Genomic DNA, 22,581 nt, shown 5'->3' on the forward strand with positions numbered 1-22,581 from the left:
AAGGGAAGTAGTTTTCTGTTTACAGATTATTTGCCAGTAGGATAGATTTTAATCAGTAATGAAATGTTTTTAAAAGATTTTTATTTTATGTTGCATGAAAAAGTGTTTTTAAATAAAGTGAATAATCATCTCTATTAATTGTTTGGGGGAATTATATTCTCTAGGATTTCGAGCAGTCAAATTTACTTTGCACACCAGAGATCTGCTAAGCACAGTATTGTATATTCTCAACTCCTGCAGTTTATCTATTGAACATATCCAAAGCTTGAATACTAATGTGCGTTCCCAGCCTCTCAAGGAGGCTACAAGGATGTCTGACAGGCCCATCAAGTGGGACAAATCTTATTACTACTTTACTGGATTTAAGGACCCTCATGAAGACCTCGAACAAGTCTCGAGAATGGAAACAACCCTAACGTATGTAAAAGTTCTTATTTAAACTTATTTGTAGTTCGTATTTAAAATGAAAGTCTAATCTTCCAGAAGTAATTCTATTAATATAGTTAATCCAGTAACCATTAAGAAAAAGATATTTCATGTTTCTTAAAGTTGCCAGAATACTTCCAACTGTATTTAACATGTAGTCTTTTGATGCCAAAATACATGCAGGACATGGTTTTAAGTTTTAAAAATTCTCAAGTTACCCCTAGTAAATGGAGAAAGGATATACCTAAGATTATTTAAAAACAAAAAACAAAAAAACGTTAGGCTTCTTCATGTGTTAAGCATTTCCAGTTTCTTCAGATAGCTCAGCAGTAATGATGTCGTTTAGTGTAATAGTCCATACATGATAAAAATGCATGGAGACAACATTTGAAAATATCATCTGGGGTGTTATAAAGTACAAGCTCTCAGCTATAAAATAAATTGGTCCTAGCAATATAATAATAACAGCCTGGGCACTGTGGTTAATAATTATTATATATTTGAAAATTGCTGGGAGAAAAGATCTTCTCAGTTTTCATCACAAGAGAAAGAATTTATATGTATGGTGATGGCTATTAACTAGGTTTACTATGGTGATCATTTTGTAATATATACCAATAATAAATTATGTTGTATACGTGAAACTAATGTTATATGTCAATTATATCTAAATTTAAAAAATGTATCATCTGGAACATATTGAGAAAGAATAATTTTTAATTATAAAAACCATGTATGAAATCTTTCTCTTTTATTTGTCCTGCTTGTAAAATCACCACTAAGATTTTTTCTGAGTAAGTCCTTTTTGGACTCCATGAAGACCAGCCATATTCTGTTTCTGTGGTTGTACCTAAAGAGTCTTACCAGAGCCTTCTCACTTAATTATAACATTGTAAATTATCCTTAATTATCTACTGGCAGAGCATCTGCTTTGTAGATTACCTATACTAACCCAGGAATCCCTGCCCTTGTTATCTACTAGATTCCAAATAAAGCTGCAGAGACGAGAAAGTAGCAGTCTAGTACAGAAAGGGAGACAAATGCCTGTCTGAAGGCATGTGTGTACATGTCTGTGTGTGTAACTAGTGCGTAAATCACCTCCCTAAATATATGCATTTTAATTGTTCAAATTCTCTTTGTAAACAAAACCAAAATGAAAATGTGACTTTGGGAATGATAATTTAATGACAGAGGAGGAGTAATGAAGATAGAAATAGATACCAAAACAAAACAAAAAAAAAGGAATAGTCATGGTAAGATAGAAATTGATGATTTTTAAAAATGGTTTAGAAAAACAGAAGGTAATTACATGCAGAGGCTGTAGTGGAAGTTAAGTAGATTGCTGTGAGCATGAGAATCTCCAAGCCCATTTGAGCCAGTGTCAACCTTCTCCCAAACACAGATATTGCCCACTTTGAAGGCACTCTACTGAGGGCTTATTCACAGTTTGTTTTATGTGTGTTCTTCCCAGTAAGAATTTCAGGAGCTTTTATCATAAAAGCCAGAATGGCATCTGTGTCAATTTCTCGTTTCAGTTATTAATTTTTTAATTTTGTCATTATTTTATAAATAATTATAAAATTGTTGAACCATTGGAGAGCTTTCAACTCATAAATTGAGTGATGCTGCCTCGTAAGATTTAGGGTACCTGTAACGCAGCCAAATCTTGTTAGCCACCATGGTCATTTTGGCCATATGCAGTTCAGGTTTTTATTTTGATCCTTTATTCTTTAATTTCATCTTCTATATATAGGTTGCAGAAGAGGAATCAGAAGGAGCATATGCTGAATTACAGTGGTCACAAAGAGCATAAAAATTATAATTCTTCAAAATTTACATCAAAACTGATCTTCACTTGATTTATAAATTGTATTCACATGATCAAAATTTATTCTTGAAAGCATGTTAAGCTACTTCTAATATTTCAAGATATAATATTTTAAAACGATGATATAATAGCAATGTGATAAACTGAAGTCATCTCTTACTGTTGTGACATAAAACACAGAAATTGTGAAAATAAATCAGTCAGGATTTTTTTTTAAATAGAAGAATTGCCAGGTTATAAAAGCTCCATTCAGTCTGTTTTCATATTACATCTGGTAATTACATTTCTTTTTTAAAGTGGTAATTACATTTCAAGCCACGCTTTAGGACATGCTATGTAACTCTGAATTTCTTAGCAAATCGTGTTTTATCTTACTTCAAAATCACTTTACTGTATAACCATATAAAATGGATAAAATGAAATTTTTAATACCTCAGGAGTTTTTTTCTATACTGTAATAGAAGTTTGCCAGTCTCAAAAGAAATTAGGAAATGCCACTCCATGGACATGTTGCAGATTTTAATTTGTCCATATTTTGGTTATATACTCTATCAAATAATATAACAAAATGGATTTTAATACATAATTTGTGTTTGGAAGGAGCCAGTAGAATCCCTTTCTGTCTAAACAAATAATCCCATATGTAATATCTTTCCCGGTGAAAAAACATGTCATTGAACTATAGAAAGACCATTGAAATGCTCTTCTATCAGGCACTGAGATCCAGTAAATGTCAGACTTCCGTGTTTTGCATTCAAATTTTGTTCAAGGAGTTATATTTCACTTTCAGTGTTGAAGTTCTAAATCAATCTCTCCACAAAATGTCACATTGGACATTGGAACTATTTCTGTAGAACATTTGGAAATTTTAGTCATGATTTAACTCGTTATCATGCATTTATTTATTCTTCCCCTTTCTATAGGCTAAGTCAGTGTTTTTCACATTGCAAGTATAACACAACTTAGTGATTTGGAACCAGCAAAGTTGTTTTGCTTTTGCTTTCTTCTTTTTTTTAATTTTTTTAAATATATGTTTTCAGTAAGTTTAAGTAGTGTTTCTCAAAATACTTGTTTTTATGTGCATGTGTATATTTACTGAGTACTATTTAAAATTTCTTACTGTGAAAAAAAAATTTCTTCCTATGTATAGGTTGCCATCCAAGTTTGAAAAGCTATTGCTATAAATGCCATACTTTGTTCCATGCAGTTTAAGGCCTAGGAGTTTGAAATTTATGCCATTTTAATTTTATTGTGATTTGGATCGTGGCTCTCCTTTTCATCCTCTTAAATCCATGAAAAAGTGAACTTCTCAGGAGTTACTGAAATTTTTTTTAAAGATTTTATTTATTTATTAGTGAGTGAGCAAGTGAGAGAGAGAGAGGGAACACAAGCAGGGGGAACAGCAAGCAGAGGGAGAGGGAGAAGCAGACTCTCTGCTGAGCAGGGAGCCTGACATGGGGCTTGATCCCAGGACCCTGAGATCATGACCTGAGCCGAAGGCAGAAGCTTAACCACTGAGCCATGCAGGCGCCCCAGAGTTACTGAAATATTTTTATCTCAAAAGAATCATGACCTGGGGTGCATGGGTGCCTCAGTCAAGCATCTACCTTCGGCTCAGGTCATGATCCCAGGTTCCTGGGATTGAGTCCTGCATCGGGCTCCCTGCTCATCAGGGAGTCTGCTGCTCCCTCTGCCCTGCAGCTCCTCGCCCCACTCATGTTCTCTCTCAAATAAATAAATAAATCTTTTAAAAAATACTTAAAAAAAAACAATACATGTACTATATTTATCACTGTAAGTATAATGAAATCATTTTTGAAACCAAGGCAAGGTCTAACAAATTAACCACCATGAAATAACCACTTCATACTCTAATATAGTTATAATCAAAAAGAAAATCGCAAGTATTGGGAAGGACGTGGGAAAAAACAGATGTCTACATAAAAACTTGCTCATAGCAGCATTATTCATAATAGCCAAAAATGCCCCATCAACTAATGAATGGATAAACAAAATGTGGTATATTCATACAATGAAATAGTATTTGGCCATAAAAACAAATGAAGCACTTATACATGTTACAGTATGGGTGAACTTTGAGAACATTACGCTAAGAGAAAGAAGCAGTCACAGTGGACTACATATTGCATGAGTCCATCTATGTGAAATGTACAGAACTGGCAAATCTGTGAGACAGGAAGTAGATTAGTGGTTGCTAAGAGCTGGAGGGGAGTATTGAAGTAACTGCTAATGGGTACATGATTTCTTATTAGAGTGATGCAAGTGTCCTAAAGTTGATTGTGCTGGTGATTGCACAACACTGAGAACATACAAACCATAGATGACTTGTATATGTATTACATTTCAATAAAGCTTTTATTTTTATTTATTTAATTATTTTATTTATTTTTAATTTAAATTCCAGTTAACATACTGTGTAATATTTCAGGTGTAGAATTTAGTGATTCAGCACTTCCTTACAACACCCGGGGCTCATCACAAGTGCCCTCCTTAATCCCCATCACCTATTTCACCCATCTCCCCCATTCCCCTCCCCTCTGGTAACCATCAGTTTGTTCTCTATGGTTAAGAGTCAGCTGCTTGGTTTTCATCTCTCTCTTTTTCCCCCTATAATTTGTCTTGTTTCTTAAATTCCACATATGAATATCATGTGGTATTTGTCTTTCTCTGACTTATTTCACTTAGCATAATACTCTCTAGCTCCATTCATGTTATTGCAGATGGCAAGATTTCATTCTTTTTTTTGTGGCTGAATAATACTCTGTTGTGTGTATAATATATATACCACATCTTTATCCATTCATCAGTTGATGGGCATCTGGACTCTTCCCATAATTTGGCTATCCTTGGTAATTCTGCTATAAACATTGGGGTACATGTATCCCTTATCAGTATTTTTGTATTCTTTGGGTAAATATCTAGTAGTGCAATTGCTGGTTCATAGGATAGTTCTATTTTTAACTTTTTGAGGAACCTCCATACTGTTTTCCAGAGTGGCTGCATCAATTTGCATTCCCACAAACAGTATAAGAGGGTTCCCCTTTCTCTGTATCCTCGCCAACACATGTTCTTTCTTGTGTTGTTAGTTTTAGCCACTCTGACAGGTGTGAGATGATAGCTCGTTGTGGTTTTGATTGCAGCGATGAGTGACATGGAGCATTTATTCATGTGTCTGTTGGCCATTTGGATGTCTTATTTGGAAAAATGTCTATTCATGTCTTCTGTCCATGTTTTAACTGCACTATTTGTTTTTTAGGTGTTGAGTTTGATAAGCTCTTTATATATTTGGATACTAACCCTTTATCAGATAATGTCATTTGCACATATCTTCCATTCTGTAGGTTGCCTTTTAATTTTGTTGATTGTTTCCTTCACTGTGCAGAAGCTTTTTATCTTGATGAAGTCCCAATAGTTTTATTTTTGCTTTTGTTTCCCTTGCCTCAGGAGACTTATCTAGTTAAGAAGTTGCTACAGCTGTTGTCAAAGAAATTGCTGTCTGTGTTCTCCTCTAGGACTTTAATGGTTTCCTGTCTCACATTTAGGTCTTTCATCCATTTTGAACTTATGTTGTTTAGGATGTAAGAAAGTGGTCCAATTTCATTCTTGTGCATGTTGCTGTCCAGTTTTCCCAACACCATTTGTTGAAGAGACTCTTTCCCATTGCATAGTCTTTCCTGCTTTACCAAAGATTAATTGACCATATGTTGTGGGCCCATTTCTAGGATTTCCATTCTGTTCCATTGAGCAATGTCTATTTTTGTGCCAGTACCATACTGTTTTGATCACAACAGCTTTATAATATAACTTGAAGTCTGGAATTTTAATGTCTCCCACTTTGCTTTTATTTTTCCAGGTTGCTTTGGATATTTTGGTTCTTTTGTGGTTCCATACAAATTGTAGGATTGTTTGTTGTAGGTCTGTGGTGAAAAATGCTGTTGGTATTTTGATAGAGATTGCATTAAATGTGTAGATTGCTTTGGGTTGTATAGACAACTTAACAATATTTGTTCTTCTAATCCATGGGCATGGAATGTTTTTCCATTTCTTCATGCCTTCAGTTTCTTTCATCAGTGTTTTTTTTTTTTAATTTTATTTTATTATGTTGTTAGTCACCATACACAATACATCATTAGTTTTTTTTTTTTTTTGGATTTTTACTTATTTATTTGTTAGAGAGAGAGATAGCGAGAGAAGGAACACAAGCAGGGGGAGTGGGAGAGGGGGAAGCAGGCCTCCCGCTGAGCAGGAAGCCCGATGCGGGACTTGATCCCAGGACCCCGGGACCATGACCCAAGCCAAAGGCAGACGCTTAACGACTCAGCCACCCAGGCGCCCCATCATTAGTTTTTGATGTAGGGATCCACAATTCCTTTTTTCGTATAGCACCCAGTGCTCCATGCAGTACGTGCCCACCTTAATACCCATCACTGGGCTAACCCATCCTCCCATCCCCCTCCCCTCTAAAACCCTCAATTTGTTTCTCAGAGTCCGTAGTCTCTCATGGTTCGTCTCTCCCTCCAATTCTCCCCCACCTTTATTTTTCCCTTCCTTCTCCTAATGTCCTCCATGCTCTTCCTTATGTTCCACAAATAAGTGAAACCATAATAATCGACTTTCTCTGCTTGACTTATTTCACTTAGCATAATCTCCTCCAGTCCCATCCATGTTGATGTAATTCATCCTTTCTGATGGCTGAGTAACATTCCATTGGATATATGAACCACATCTTCTTTATCCATTCATCTGTTGAAGGGCATCTTGGCTCTTTCCACAGTTTGGCTATTGCAGACATTGCTGCTATGAACATTGGCGTGCATATGGCTCTTCTTTTCACTACATCTGTGTCTTTGGGATAAGTACCCAGTAGTGCAATTGCTGGGTCATAGGGTAGCTCTATTTTTAATTTTTTGAGGCACCTCCCCTCTGTTTTCCAAAGTGGCTGTACCAACTTGCATTCCCACCAACAGTGTAAGAGGGTTCCCCTTTCTCCACAACCTCTGCGACATTGTTTCTTGCCTTGTCAATTTTTGCCATTCTGACTGGCGTAAGTTGGTATCTCAATGTGGTTTTGATTTGGATTTCCCTGATGGCTAATGATGATGAACATTTTTTCATGTATCTGTAGCCATTTGTGTGTCTTCTTTGGAGAAGTGTCCTTTCACGTCTTCTGCCCACTTTTTGACTTGATTATTTGTTTTTTGGTTGTTGAGTTTGAGAAATTCGTTATAGATCTTGGATACTAGCCCTTTATCTGTAGTGTTATTTGCAAATATCTTCTCCCATTCTGTGGGTTGCCTCTTTGTTTTGTTGACAGTTTCCTTTGCTGTGCAGAAACTTTTTATCTTGATGAAGTCCCAAAAGTTCATTTTTGCTTTTGTTTCACTAGCCTTTGGAGATGTATCTTGAAGAGTTGCTGTGGCCGATGCCAAAGAGGTTACTGCCTGTGTTCTCCTCTAGGATTTTGATAGATTCCTGTCTCACATTGAGGTCTTTCATCCATTTTGAGTTTATTTTTGTGTATGGTGTTAAGAATGGTCCAGTTTCATTCTTGTATATGTAGCTGTCCAATTTTCCCAGCACCATTTATTGAAGAGACTGTCTTTTTTCCATTGCATATTTTTTCCTGCTTTGTTTAAGATTATTTGACTGTAGAGTGGAGGGTCCGTATCTGGGCTCTCTGTTCTGTTCCATTGGTCTATATGTCTGTTTTTGTGTCAGTACCATGCTGTCTTGGTGATCACAGCTTTGTAATATAGCTTGAAATCAGGCAACGTGATGCCCCCAGCTTTGTTTTTCTTTTTCAAAATTTCCTTGGCGATTCGGAGTCATTTCTGATTCCATACAAATTTTAGGATTGTTTGTTCCAGCACTTTGAAAAATGTCATTGGAATTTTGATTGGAATGGCGTTGAAGGTATAGATTGCTCTGGGTAGCATAGCCATTTTAACAATGTTTATTCTTCCGATCCATGAACATGGAATGTTTTTCCATCTTTTTGTGTCTTCTTCAAATTCTTTCATGAGTGTTCTGTAGTTCCTAGAGTATAGATCCTTAACCTCTTTTGTTAGGTTTATTATGAGGTAGCTTATGGTTTTTGGTGCTATTGTAAATGGAATTGTTTCTCTAATTTCTCTTTTACAGTTGCATTGTTAGTGTATAAGAAAGCAACTGATTTCTGTGCATTGATTTTGTATCCTGCCACATTACTGAATTGCTGTACGAGGTCTAGTAATTTGGGGTTGGAGTCTTTTGGGTTTTCCACATAAAGTATCATGTCATCTGCAAAGAGAGAGAGTTTGGCTTCTTCTTTGCCAATTTGAATAGCTTTTATTCTTTTTGTTGTCTCATTGCTGTTGCTAGGACTTCTAATACTATGTTGAATAGTAGTGGCAAGAGTGGGCATCCTTGTCGTGTTCCTGATCTTAAGGGAAAGGTCTCACCTTTTCCCCATTGAGGATGATATTTGCTGTGGGTTTTTCATAGATGGATTTTATGAGTTTGAGGAATGTTCCCTCTATCCCTATACTCTGAAGAGTTTTAATCAGGAAAGGATGCTGTATTTTGTCAAATGCCTTTTCTACATCAATTGAGAACCATATGGTTCTTCTCTCTCCTCTTATTAATGTGTTCTGTCACATTGATTGATTTGCAAATGTTGAATCACCCTTGCATCCCAGGGATAAATCCCACTTGGTCATGGTGGATGATCCTTTTAATGTACTGTTGGATCCTGTTAGCTAGGATTTTGTTGAGAATTTTGGAATCCATATTCACCAGGGATATCAGTCTGAAATTCTCCTTTTTGATGGGGTCTTTGCCTGGTTTGGGGACTAAGGTAATGCTGGCCTCATAGAATGAGTCTGGAAGCTTTCCCTCTTGTTTCTGTTTTTTGAAACAGCTTCAGTAGACTAGGTATTATTTATTGTTTGAATGTTTGGTAGAATTCCCCAGGGAATCCATCAGGCTCTGGACTCTTGTTTTTTGGGAGGTTTCTGATCACTGCTTCAATCTCATTACTGCTTTTGGCCTATTCGGGTTGTCAGTTTCTTCCTGTTTCAGTCTTGAGAGTTTAGAGGTTTCCAGGAAGGCATCCATTCCTTCCAGGTTGCTCAATTTATTGGCATATAGTTATTGATAATAATTTCTAATAATCGTTTCTATTTCCCTGGTGTTAGTTGTGATCTCTCCCCTTTCATTCATAATTTTATTTATTTGGGTCTTTTCTTTTGGATAAGTCTGGCCAGAGGTTTATCGATCTTATTAATTCTTTAAAAAAAACAGCTTCTGGTTTCGTTGATCTGATCTGCTGTGTTTCTGGTTTCTAATTCATTGATCTCTGCTCTAATCAGAATTATTTGTCTTATAATCTGTGGCTTAGGCATCATTTCTTGCTTTTTCTCTAGTTCTTTAAGGTGTAAAGTTAGTTGGTGAATTCGGGATAGAAATTTCTATTTTTTTTGAGTGAGGCTTGGGTGGTTATATATTTCCCCCTTAGGACCACCTTTGCATTATCCGATAGGTTTTGGATCGATGTGTTTTCATTCTCACTGGTTTCCATGAATTGTTTAAGTTCTTTGATATCCTGGTTGACCCAAACATTCTTGAGCAGAATGGTCTTTAGCTTCCAAGTGTTTGAATTTCTTCCAAATTTTTTCTTGTGATTGAGTTCCAGTTTTAAAGCATTATGGTCTGAGAATATGCAGGGAATAATCTCAATCTTTTGGTATCGGTTGAGACCTGATATGTGACCCAGTATGTGGTCTGTTCTGGAGAAAGTTCCATGTGCGCTCGAGAATGAGTATTCTGTTGTTTTAGGGTGGAATGTTCTGTATATATCTATGAGGTCCATCTCATCCAGTGTGTCATTCAAAGCTCTTGTGTCTTTGTTGATTTTCTGCTTAGATGAATAGCTGAGAGTGGAGTATTGAGGTCTCCTACAAATAATGTATTGTTACCAATATGACTATTTTGGTTACAGTTGGCTTATGTAGATGGCTGCTCCCATTTTGGGGGCAAAGATATTTACAATTGTTAAATCTTCTTGTTGGTTAGACCCTTTAAGAATGATACAGTGTCCTTCTGTGTCTCTAACTGCAGTCTTTAGTTTAAAATCTAATTTGTCTGATATAAGAATTGCTACCCCAGCTTTCTTTTGAGGTCCGTTGGCATGGAAGATGGATCTCCATCCCTTCACTTTCAGTCTGGATGTATCTTTAGGTTCAAAATGAGTCTCTTGTAGACTGCATATGGATGGGTCCTGTCTTTTTATCCAGTCTGCAACCCTGTGCCGTTTTATGGGAGCATTTAGGCCATTCACGTTGAGAGTGATTATTGAAAGACATGAATTAATTGTCATCATGTTGCCCGTGAAGACGTTGTTTTTATAGATTGTCCCTGTAAATTTCTGTTCTATATCACTCTTGAGGTTTTTCTCCTTTTATAGAACCCCCCTTAATATTTCTTGCAGGGCTGCCTTAGTGGTCACATATTCTTTGTTTCTGCCGGTCTTGGAAGGTCTGCATCTCTCCATCCATTCTAAATGACAGTCTTGCGGGATAAAGTATTCTAGGCTGCATGTTCTTCTCATTTAGTACCCTGAATATGTCTTGCCAGGCTTTCTGGCTTGCCAGGTCTCTGTGGATAGGTCTGACGTTATTCTGATGTTCCTCCCTCTGTACGTAGGGAATCTCTTCCCCCTAACTGCCCTTAAGAGGGTTTCCCTGCTTCTAAGATTTGTGAGTTTTACTATTACATGCCAGGGTGTTGGCCTGTTTTCCTTGATCTTGGGAGGGGTCCTCTCTGCCTCTAGGACACGAATGTTTGTTTCATTTCCTAGATTAGGGAAGTTCTCAGATACGATTTGCTTAAATATATCTTCTAGTCCTCCTTCTCCACCCTCTCAGGGATCCCAATAATTTTACATTGGAACGTTTCATGGTGTCACTTATTTCTCTGATTCTATTTTCATGGATTTTGAGTTGTTTTTCTCTGGCCTCCTCTTTTCCATTCTTGTCTATTAATTGGTCTTCTAGATCACTCATTCGTTCTTCTGCTTCAGTTACCCTAACTGTTAGATTATCTAGATTAGATTGGATCTCATTGATGGCATTTTTAAGTTCTGCCAATTCAGCTTTCATTTCTGCCCTTAGAGACTCTATGTTGCCATTAATTGATTTCTCCATTCCAGCTATTGTCTTCACAATTGCTAGCCTGAATTCCATCTCCGACATCTTGGTTATATCTGCATCCATTTGTAAATCTGCAGCATAAGTCATAATCTCTGAGTCTTTCCTATTTTGGGGGTTCCTCCTAGTCATTCTGTTGAGGGGTGGTTGAGGGAATGTAGAGAGTCCAAATTATTGGTCACAACCCAAGCAAGATGCAGCTGTTTTCCAGGGACCTTCGGGTTGCTGGCCTCTTGTTTTCCCAGCCTGTCTTCTGGAGAGGGGCCTGCCGCGCTGTTACTCAGGCAACCCTTGTTGGGCAGAGTTGCCCTGCCCCCTGTGGCGGGGGATGGGCTCAGTGAAAAACGGTTTTGGGGGGCTTTTGTTCTGTGGTGGCTTTCCTTGGCGGCTTTCCGCGTCTCTTCAGAGAGAGCAGAAGAGACCGTTTCCAACCATCTGCCTCAGAGCAGAGAGGTCGCAGTCTGTTTTTTAGTGAGCTCTCCAGGCCACACTATCCCCATTTCTGTCTATGCTGCTATAAACTGCACCGTCCTGGGTTGTGCACCCCTCAGCAGCACTCCCAGTCCTCGCCTCCAGGTTGGGGCATGTCTCTTGCCCTTTGTGCTTCTAAAACCGCCAGCCGCCCTCAGTTCCCATTATCCTCCGATATCTACCCATAGAATCACGGCTCCCCTCTTCATACCTTGAAACCAACCCCCTGTGATATTCTGTGTGTAGAGATCCAGATCTATCTTCTTACATCTCAGGCCGATTTCATGGGTGCTCAGAGTGGTCTGGTAGATATTCAGCTCAATTCCGGGGACTGGTTGGAATAGGGTCCCCTACTCCTCCGCCATCTTTCTCTTTCATCAGTATTTTATAGGTTTCAGAGTATAGGTCTTTTCACCTCTTTGGCTAGGTTTATTTCTAGGTATCTTATGGCATCAATAAACCTTAAAAAAAAAAACTGTTACTACTCTTTTTAAAAATATATCAGTGTGGGACACCTTGCTGGCTTACTTGGTTAAGCGTCTGCCTTCGGCTCGGGTCATGATCCCAGTATCCTGGGATCAAGTCCCGCATTGGGCTCCTTGCTCAGCAGGGAACCTGCTTCTCCCTCTCCTGCTGCTCCCCCTGCTTGTGCTCTCTCTCTCCCTGAGAAATAAATAGATAAAATCTTAAATAGACACACACATACAGACACACACACACACACATATGTGTGTATATATGTATATATATCAGTGATTACTAAGTACTGTTTGGATGATTTTATTTTTGATAAATTTTTATAAATAAATTTCAACATTTCTTAAAGTTCTTGAAAGTGTGGTTTAACTGTATTTTATTATAAAAGGAATATAAAATGACTCTTTAATCTCAATAGTAATTTGAATGGATTTTCCCCATTAAAAATAAAGGGTTCACATTTTACAAATGACTATGATTATAAAATTAAGAATTTAAATGATTTTTATAGCAAATTCAGGCATTAATTGTTCTTTCAAAATCCAATAGAGGATTCTCATTTAGAGAGTAATGTAGATCTCTGTCTCTTAGTTCCAGAGTACGAGCTGTCAGGATAACCATATGTTTCCATATTGGACAAGAAGGTATACTTTTCTCTTTGCCTTTTAGTTTAATTTGCATAGTCAAAATGTAGGTTGTCTGGTGATCTCCTGAGGTCAGATTAAAAATACCAAGTTTGGATTTAAACCAACATTAGGTATGTTTTCATAGTTTTTACTCAGGTGAGAAAAAGATCATTCAAAAATGCTTAATGGGAATCTGCATTACTACTTATTCCTAGATTATAACTTCCTAAAGGATCTGTTACTACTGGTTTCTTTTCCCTTTACAAAAAGATTTTATCATGTCATTCCCCTTAATAACTCGTGCATTATCCAGAGGAGCATTTCCCAGTTGGTAGCCTGCAGATCCCTAGAAATTTATGAAAGTTCATGGCGGTTGCTGAGGGAAACAAAGGAATGTCAGTAAGAGACATGCTTTTTGGAATTTTTGAAAGGTAGAACGCAGATGGGAGGAGAAACAAGCCGGCCAGAAACAAGCCTGCTCTTCCCTCTACGACTTAATTTGTCTTGGAGGGTCCAGCCAGTGTAATAAGGAAAAGAAACGATTAAGGTGATGACCCCTATTTTTCCACAGTAAATACATTACCAGTTTTCCTCTCAATTAGTTTCTTTTGAAGAGATACTCACAGCTATGTAAATATCCTTTTATTCACCGCACTTACTCTCTAGCCCTAATCTTCATTGATGATTCTTGCCTGAATCACATATTACTATGATAGTTTCCAGATAGTAATTTTCTAATTTTATCATCCCTTGGAGCTGGCTCCTATGTTCCTGTCATTCCTTGGGAAGTCTCACCTTCTGATTCATTAAGTCGTTCCAAGCTCATCTGGACTGTTTGTGCCCCAGTGTTTGATTCAGTCGTTTTGCCAGAAAGGTCTGAATCTTTTTAGTAAGGAATGGTTTTTAAGAAACCAAGACCTGAGGGCTACATGTGCTCAGTAGCTCCTGAACCTCTCATGGCTTAAGCCAGGGAATATGTATCTTTATCTCTATATATGTATTAAATGCTGTGTTTAGAATCTTCATTTTTATCTCACTGTTAAGAAACAAAACACAATTGTTAAATTAGACCAGTTGATTTTTATACACTAAATGTAAGAATTCCAAAAATCAAGTCATGAGTGTATAATCTTAAGATTATATTTCAGTCTCCATTTAAGACTGTTTGATAATTCATTTGTCTGCAAATCATGCTTTCTGTTATATGATTTAAAGTAAATTGAATAACATATATTAATAAATGAGGAAAATGTTGAAAAATTATAATAGCTAATAATAGTGATGTAAGATATTTTTATTTATTTTCTTATTTATCCCATTATGCAGAGATGACAGAATTTTTCCAATACCCTTAAAAAGGGAGTAGGAAGAATTATTAATTACTGTACAAAGTTAGTGAATTAAAAATGTTGAATACCTTTACTTAGAGAATAAGGTCCCGATTCCTTCTCTCGATATGCAAAACCCTCATGGGCTGACTCACCACCTCCCCCGACCCTGCCTTCCTACTCTCATCTCATACTTCCCTCCCTCTAGGCATATTGGTTCGCCTTATGGTTCCTTGTGTACTAGCATGAGTGGCATGCCCTTCCCCCTCACTAATCTGCCTGGAAAACATCTGATATATCTGTCAGGTTCCAGGTCACATATCACCTGTTCTGTAGAATCTTACAGACAGAATTGATTCTTCCTTTGTTCTCATAGAAGCTCAAATATACTATTCTTTAAAAAAATAAAAATAAAAAGATTTTAGGGCGCCTGAGTGGCTCACTTGGTCAAGCATCTGCCTTCGGCTCAGGTCATAATCCCAGAGTCCTGGGATCAAGTCCTGCATCCGGGCTCCTTGCTTGGCCTGCTGCTCCCCCTGCTTATTCTCTCTCTGTCAAATAAATAAATCTTTTTAGGGAGCTCGAGGCGGGACTCGATCCTAGGACCCTGGGATCATGACCTGAGCTGAAGGCAGACGCTTAACTGACTGAGCCACCCAGGCGCCCCTCATAATCCTAATTTCTTATCTCTGTATTCCTTAGATGTGTCTCCTTTTGTGCAGCCATTTTATCCTCCTTACATCCCAACACAACACAGTATCAGGTATTTCAGATAAATACTTGATAGATGCATAAAGATTTTGTTGGTTTCAAGATTATCAACTTGATAATTTTTAAAATGTCTATTCTGCCAGCACTTGTTAAGTCGTATTCTAGTTATGGTGACTTCCTTTGCATATATATAAAAAAATTTAATATGCTAAACCTTTTGCTAGATTTCTAGAGATGAGATAAAGGTTTAAAAATTCAAGATACTTCAAGACCTATCCCTTATGTGTATTACAATTTTCAGTGGGCTGTGCTAGATCTTCACTCACACACATCCTTCACGTACCCGTGGAGTGTAGAACTGCCACTTTACCAGAACAAATGCATAAATAATGTATGGTACAACGAATAAGGTGAAAAAGTCAAACTCAGAAGACACATCTAATGGTGCTGGTGACATTTAAAGGGCAGTGAATATGTCCTAATGAAGGCACTTGCCAAGATTACTTCGTGGGTTCTAGCTGGGTAGATTCCAACTTCTTCCTTTAGTTTAATCTTGGTAGTTAGTGCCCTGAGCTCTCGGTGCTTACTCCCCCATATCTCTATCCAAGTCCTCCAGTGGCCAAATCTCACCAGCCCAGTCTTTTTTACCACAGAGTCTCCCAAAACATCCGCCCTTTCGGGTCGGTCTGTTTACTCCCCTGATGCTCACTGCCACCCTACTGCATGCCCAGCTGAAGTCAACTCTGCTACGTCACTCTCTACTCAACTCTCCCCACCTGTGTTTTGCTTATAATTTGGTAAAGGTTTGGTTGGAAACTCAGTTTAACACGGGGTCTGCTTTACTGCGGTGTCTATGTCTTTTAGTACTAGAAATGTCTGCATTAGAGTCAGTATTAAAAGTGTGTATCTCTGCTTTTTTCTTTCTAGATCCTGGCTAGATAACAATGGGAAAAGTGCAATTAAAAAACTGAGGAACAGTTTACCACTTAGAAGAGAACTAGATCGTTTAAAAGATGATCTGTCTCAGCAGCTGCAGCTCTCAGACATCAGGTAACAAAGACCTTAATTTAGAGACTAAAATAAGCATGTATTATCTACTGGTCAAGCTTCCCAGCAGTTAAATATTTGCATCTTTAATTATTCTGATAACTATAAGTAGCCTTCAATTATCTTTTTCTGAAAGTAGTCAAATATTCATCTTTATAAGAAAACTTTTATCAATTTCTTGTTTAAAATTATGAAGTAAGGTTTAGATACTGACATTTTTAGCATAAGAGTTTAATTTTTTAAAGTAATGTTTATTAAAGAAAATCCTTTAACATATGCACATAATATATAAAAAGTAATTATCCCTCCATCCTGTGAGATCAGTATTTAAATTTAAAATGAGGAAGGGAGACAAAAAATGGGTGTTGTATTCTTGGTTCTGTGTTTTATAGCATGACTTTTTAAAGTTTTCATTAACCTGGAAATCACAGTTCCGTAAAGATAACGGGCATTTATTATAAAAACGCATTTAACAGCTGTTAAAACACTAAGGAAGGGATAAGGGGGCCCTGGTGTGATTCCGGGGGTGGGGGGGAACCCCCCGTTACAAGAACTGAGAAACTGTTGCTCAGTCTTGTGCTTGAACATTTCTATTACAGTTCGTTGTAACCTGTTTTGTTGTTTCCAACCTTTATTATCAGGATTTTTTTTTTCTTCTTTTGAACTAAATGACTATTTGGGTATCATAATAGCACCTTTTTCCTGTGCCTGTGGAGTACTGATAATACTTAAATGTTTTGTTCTTGTATATTCAAATCATAGTGGGGTTTTTTTGTTTTTTTTTGTTTTCAGATCATAGTTTTATAAGATAAGATTTCAAGGAAAGCGTGTAGACTTGGTGTGTGTGGGATGTTTGGATTTGTGCTGATGGCTGCTCTTTTGTCATCACATCAGTTATTTTTAGGCCCTGCTTTGATTAGAAGGGTTCTTTTAATTCACAGTGTAGTAGTATGGACTTCTCTAGCTAACACCCAAATAACAAGATCCTTTTTAAGTTTGTAAAATAAATTTATGTACATAAAAGTACTTTTTTCTAGTATAAATTCTAAATGAACTATCAAAGAGATTAGAATTAGGAAAACAAAAGGATTTTTTTTAAGGATTTCTTAATCATAAAAAGAAACAAGCATTATATTACAGTATGGTGTAGAAACTTCTCCGCTTTGATTTTTGCCATGGTAAATATCAATAAATATTAAAACACATAAACAAAAGGTCTTTGGGTTCTCCATTTTTAAGAGTGCAAAAGCTTTCTGAGACCAAAGCATTTGAGGATCATGGGTATGATGGCTTTCCACTATCAGAAAATCAGCCAAGCCTACAAAAGAGAAACACTGTGACCAATGACATTGTTTCTAACTCTGAGCCACCTGTGTGAAAGACCATTTATTAGTAAGAACTGTATTTAGCAGGTTTATCACAGTGTTAATTCTTTGAAATTATATCTGTTTCACCTGTGGGTTAAAGAAAAAGTTTTGAAAATCCATTTTATCAGAAATGACATTCATCAGAATTGGTAATAGGATGAAGAAGGAACCTAAGTTTTTTGAGAGCTTGTTTTGAGTGCCTTACTCCTTCACATATGTTATCCCCTTTGATTTATGCTACCTGTCCTGGAGGAAGTGATCCCACTTTGTATGTATGAAATGGAAACATTAGGAAGGCTAGAAGCAACTTGTTCAAGGTCACAGAGCCAGTAAGTAACAGAATTAGAATTCAAAGGGGGATGTTCTGATGCTTCTAAAGATCAGTGCTCATACCAGTGCCTCTGTGACACCACACAGATATCAGGTTCCATTGTGTCACTAAGATTGAGTGTTCATTTATAAAATATGTAGATTACATGTCATAAAGTCACTTTCTCTAGAATAAGATAAAAAGAATCTGATCTAGTCTGGAGTTCCTAATTAGAACTTAAATCTAAAACAAAATCATCATCATTGAATGATGTGGAGATGAAAAAGGTTTTTTTTAAGTGTTCCGCATTTCATTTCCTTATTTTAAAATAGAAACAGCATAGTGTATTTGCTTGTTTGAAATGTTTGGATATCTGAACATAGTAGTAATATTTTTACCCTCTGGCAAACCATTCATTTTCCATTTGGTTGCTTCATAAAAAAATGAGCTAGTTGGAAAACATATGCCTACTTGAGAAAGAAACTCACTGGCTTTCCCAGGCATCAAGTAGCAAGGGGTGAATGCAGGCGTCCTCCCTCGGGGGCGCCTGGTGTTAACGCGCCTGTGTGCTCTGTTGTACTAGGTGGCAGAGGAGCTGGGGCATCGCCCATCGCTGTAGCCAGCTTCATAGTTTAGGCCGCTTAGCACAGCACAACTTGGAAACACTTAAAAATGCAAAAGGTAAACAATTTCCATTTTCTTTTAAAATATCACTCAGCTGCTATACACATCTGTAAATTGTGGAGGAAAACTAAGTGTTAAAAGACCGTACAGATGTGACTTTATCACAGCTGAACTTTTAAATCTGTTCCTTTGAGTAAAACAGAGACAAAAAATTAGCCTTTAAGGGGCACCTGGGTGCCTCAGTCCGTTAAGCTTCTGACTTGATTTCAGCTCAGGTCATGATCTCATGGTCCTGAGATGGAGCCAGGTGGCAGGCTCAGCACAGAATCTGCTTGAGATTCTCTTCCACCCCCTCTGCGCACACTCCCTGACGTGGACACGCTTGTGCGTTCTCTTTCTCTCCCCATCTCTAAAATAAATCTTTAAAAAAAAATTTTTTTTTTTTAAATTAGCCTTGGGCACCTGGGTGGCTCAGTTGGTTGAGTGACTACCTTCGGCTCAGGTCATGATCCTGGGGTCCTGGGATCAAGCCCTGCATTGGGCTCCCTGCTCTGCGGGAACCTGCTTCCCCCTCTTCCTCTGCCTGCCACTCCCCCTGCTTGTGCTCACTCTCTGTCAAATAAATAAATAAAATCTTTAAAAAATAAAATAAAATAAAAAATTAGCCTTTAAGCTTCTACTGAATTTGTTTACTAAATTTAAGTAATTATTTGCACAATACTAAAAAAATGAAGCATCTATGGACAGTGACCAAAGGGTTTGTGTTTTATCACCAGGATGTACAATAATATTTACAGACCGATCCGGAATGAGTGCAGTGGGCCATGTGATGCTAGGAACAATGGATGTCCATCATCACTGGACAAAAGTAAGGAAAAGTTTCAAAGCAAAAAATCCTGACTTACTTTTGTTTCAAACTATGCTGTTATGTCAGTGAACTAAAAAAACTCAGATCATAGTTTCAGCTATTTTCAGAATAGATGTTTATCATGTAGTTAAAATACTCAAGAGGCCTGATTTTTAAGTCAGTTTTTATTTGGAAATTTTATAGTCTTTTCTGAAGCATAGCCTAAAAGGCCTGCATTCTGTTGTTTTGGTTTTAACAGATTTACTGTGTTATAATTGACATACAATAAACGTATTTAGTGTGTATAATTCGATGAGATTTAACATGTGTAAAAACCCATGAAGCCATTAACACAATCAAGATAGTGAACATATCCATCACCCACAAAAGTATGCTCATGTCCCTTTGTAAACTCTCTCCTCCATCCCGCCACCCTCTCCCCAAGCAACCAGTGGTCTGCTGTCACTATAAATCAGTTTATAACTGGAATTTCATATAAGTGGAATCACAAAGTATATACTTCTTTTTGGGGGGCGGTTCTGTTTTCTTTCATTCGACATAATTATTTTCAGATTCATCCATACTGTTGCATGTGTCAAGAATTTCTTTTTATTTCCATGTAGTGTTCCATCATATAAATATACCAGTTTGTTTATCCATTTACCTATTGATGGACATTGAGTTATGTCAGTTTTGGCGATGGGAAATAAAGCTGTTAGAAACATTGTGTCCATATGCACATATATTCCCTTTTCTTCTAAAAGTGGAATAGTCGGATCATATGTTAGGGTATTTTTACCTTTTGAGAAACTGCTAATGCTTGCGCTGGTGGTCTTTTTAATTTTAGCCATCCTAATTTTAATTTTAACACATCCTAACACACCTAATGTGTGGTGCTATCTCATGTGGACTTAATTTGCATTTCCATAATGACAGATGATGGAGAGTATCTTTTCATGGGCTTATACTTTCTTCTGTGAAATGTCTGTTCCAATCAAATATTTGGTTGAAGATATTTGCAAACCATATCTGACAAAAGTCTGTGTACCCAGTGTATAAAGAACTCTTAAAACTCAGTAGTCAAAAAACCAAACAATCCAAAATGAACAGCTATGTCACGGAAGACCTACAGATGACAAATATTTTTGAATGGCTAAAATGAAAAATAATGACACCACCAAATTCTGGCAAGGGTGTGGAAACACCAGATCACTCATCCGTCACTGGGGGGAGTATGTAGAATGGTACAGGGGCTCTGGAACAGAGCGTGACAGCACAGAACTAAACGTGTTTACCATGTGACCCAGAAATTGCACCCTTGGGCATTTAAACTAAAGAAGTGAAAAATTATGTTCACACAAAAACCTGTACACGAATGTGCATAATAGCCAACAACTAGAACAACTCTAATGTCCTTCACGGTGTGAATGGTTAAACTGTGGCACATCCATACAACAGAACATTACCCAACAGGAAGAGGGGATGAAGTATTCATACCAGCAACAACCTGGGTGGATCTTAAGGGCATTGTGCTGAGTGAAAAAAGTCAGTATCAAAAGATTACATACTGTTTGATTCCACTTATGTAACATTCTTAAAATAACAAAATTGTGGAAAGAACAGATTAGTGGTCGCCAGGGGTTGGGGAGTAGGGAGCTCTCCCCCACGGTCCGTGGGGCATCACTGGGCGTGCAGGATCCCTACGGTGGAACTGTTCTATGTCATGTGGTCATGGCGTGTGAATCTACACATGGGACAAACCTGCATACAGTTAAATACACACACATACACACAACTAAGTGTAAGTAGAACTGATGAAGTCTGAATCAGTTCTGTCAGATCAATGTCAGTTTCCCGGTGGTGATGTTATACTGTAGTTTTGCAAGACATTACCACTGGGGAAAGGGGGGAAGATGTTCAAATCTAGAGTTATCTGAAAATAAGGTTTTTTAAAGGTAATTACCATTTATATATAGATAAATCATCAAGAGAAAAATGGAGAAAGTGGGTAGGGAAATGATTTTCAGACTGTTAGAAGTCCATTATAGATAACTTGTAGAATTCGTACGCTGCAGTTACTTTTATTAGAGCATAGGTTTTTGATGCCTTCCCATTCCACTGTTAAGTTGCCCGTCCCCAGCTCTCCAGGTAAAGTCTGAGTCCTCAGCACAGCACACCAGGGCCTTCCCATTGGAGTGTGCTTGGAGTGTGCTGCCCCTCTTCATGCTTCCGTCTCTCTTCCCCTGACATACCTCCATGTGCATCTAACGCCTGCGAAATCCTGTCTGTATTTTCAGACAGGCACATTAGACTTCCTTAGAAACCTTTCACTTGAACGTCTTCTCTGTATCCACTCACGTGGACATGGCACGTAGTACAAAGAATCCTGATTCTTGTTTTGTTTACTTGTACCCCGACTGAAAAGCAGGGCCCAGCTCTTCAAATCTGTACACACAGGTGCCCAATTTGTGCTTAAGTACATGGTAGGTGCTCAGTGATGTTTATTGCATGGAATTGAGTTTTGCTGAATTAAAGTAAATTCTGAAGAAGTAGACTTGGTGCTAAAATCCATGTACTTTATTTCTCAAACCATTCTTTATTAGACCATGTAATCATTCTTAAACTAATTTTAGATTTAAATGTTAGTACTTAGGACTTATTTTCATTTGGAACCTATTTCTTTTTTTCTGCAATCTCTTTAGTCTTATCTAAAAATCCCTAAGATTTGTAGTGTTTTGTTTTGAATATTAATATTTCCAGCATTACATTAAGTCTTTTTCTTTGACTTCTTAGACCTTTCTGTCTAGGAAAACAATTTTCTTGTTAAAATTTCTCAATCCCATTTATTGGAATCCTAAAATTGAGCTATTACAATAACATAAAACTAAATATTTGTTTCATTTTTTTTTTTAAATACTGTAGCTTTTTGAAAGGTTACCAAGTTATTTTGACCTTCAGAGGAGGCTGATGCTTTTAGAAGACCAAATAAGCTACCTCCTCGGAGGTATACAAGTGGTTTATATTGAGGAATTGCAACCAGTATTGACGCTTGAAGAATATTACTCTCTTCTTGATGTGTTCTATAATAGACTGGTGAAAAACAGAATACCCTTTCACCCTCGCAGTCTGCGTGGTTTACAGATGATCCTTAACAGGTAAATATCTAAAACAAGAACGACTTTTATTCTTTCACTTAGATGCATTGTGTAAGTGGATTAAATTGTTTTGTGTTTTTTCTTAGGAACTAAAGAAAAGTGACACTCATTTACACATTAAAAAAGCCAACTTAAAGGAATTGAAGGATTGACTCTAG

General features: G+C 37.3%; 1 protein-coding gene across 7 annotated transcripts in view; it reads left to right on the forward strand.

Annotated features, from left to right (window-relative positions):
• The window catches only part of TCAIM (T cell activation inhibitor, mitochondrial), a 54,282-nt gene that overhangs the window by 24,330 nt on the left and 7,371 nt on the right, over window positions 1–22,581 (forward strand). For all 7 annotated transcript variants that reach the window (XM_073902749.1, XM_025885019.2, XM_025885004.2 and 4 more), the window contains 5 exons: window positions 165–417; window positions 16,001–16,123; window positions 18,381–18,478; window positions 19,198–19,289; window positions 22,191–22,423. In XM_073902749.1, coding sequence (XP_073758850.1) covers window positions 165–417; window positions 16,001–16,123; window positions 18,381–18,478; window positions 19,198–19,289; window positions 22,191–22,423 — 799 coding nt within the window. The remainder of the gene's footprint in view (window positions 1–164; window positions 418–16,000; window positions 16,124–18,380; window positions 18,479–19,197; window positions 19,290–22,190; window positions 22,424–22,581) is intronic.

Source organism: Callorhinus ursinus, unplaced genomic scaffold (assembly GCF_003265705.2).
Source record: "Callorhinus ursinus isolate GAN/ISIS: 27379988/994484 unplaced genomic scaffold, GSC_fseal_2.0 scaffold1, whole genome shotgun sequence".
NCBI classification, from domain to species: domain Eukaryota; kingdom Metazoa; phylum Chordata; class Mammalia; order Carnivora; family Otariidae; genus Callorhinus; species Callorhinus ursinus.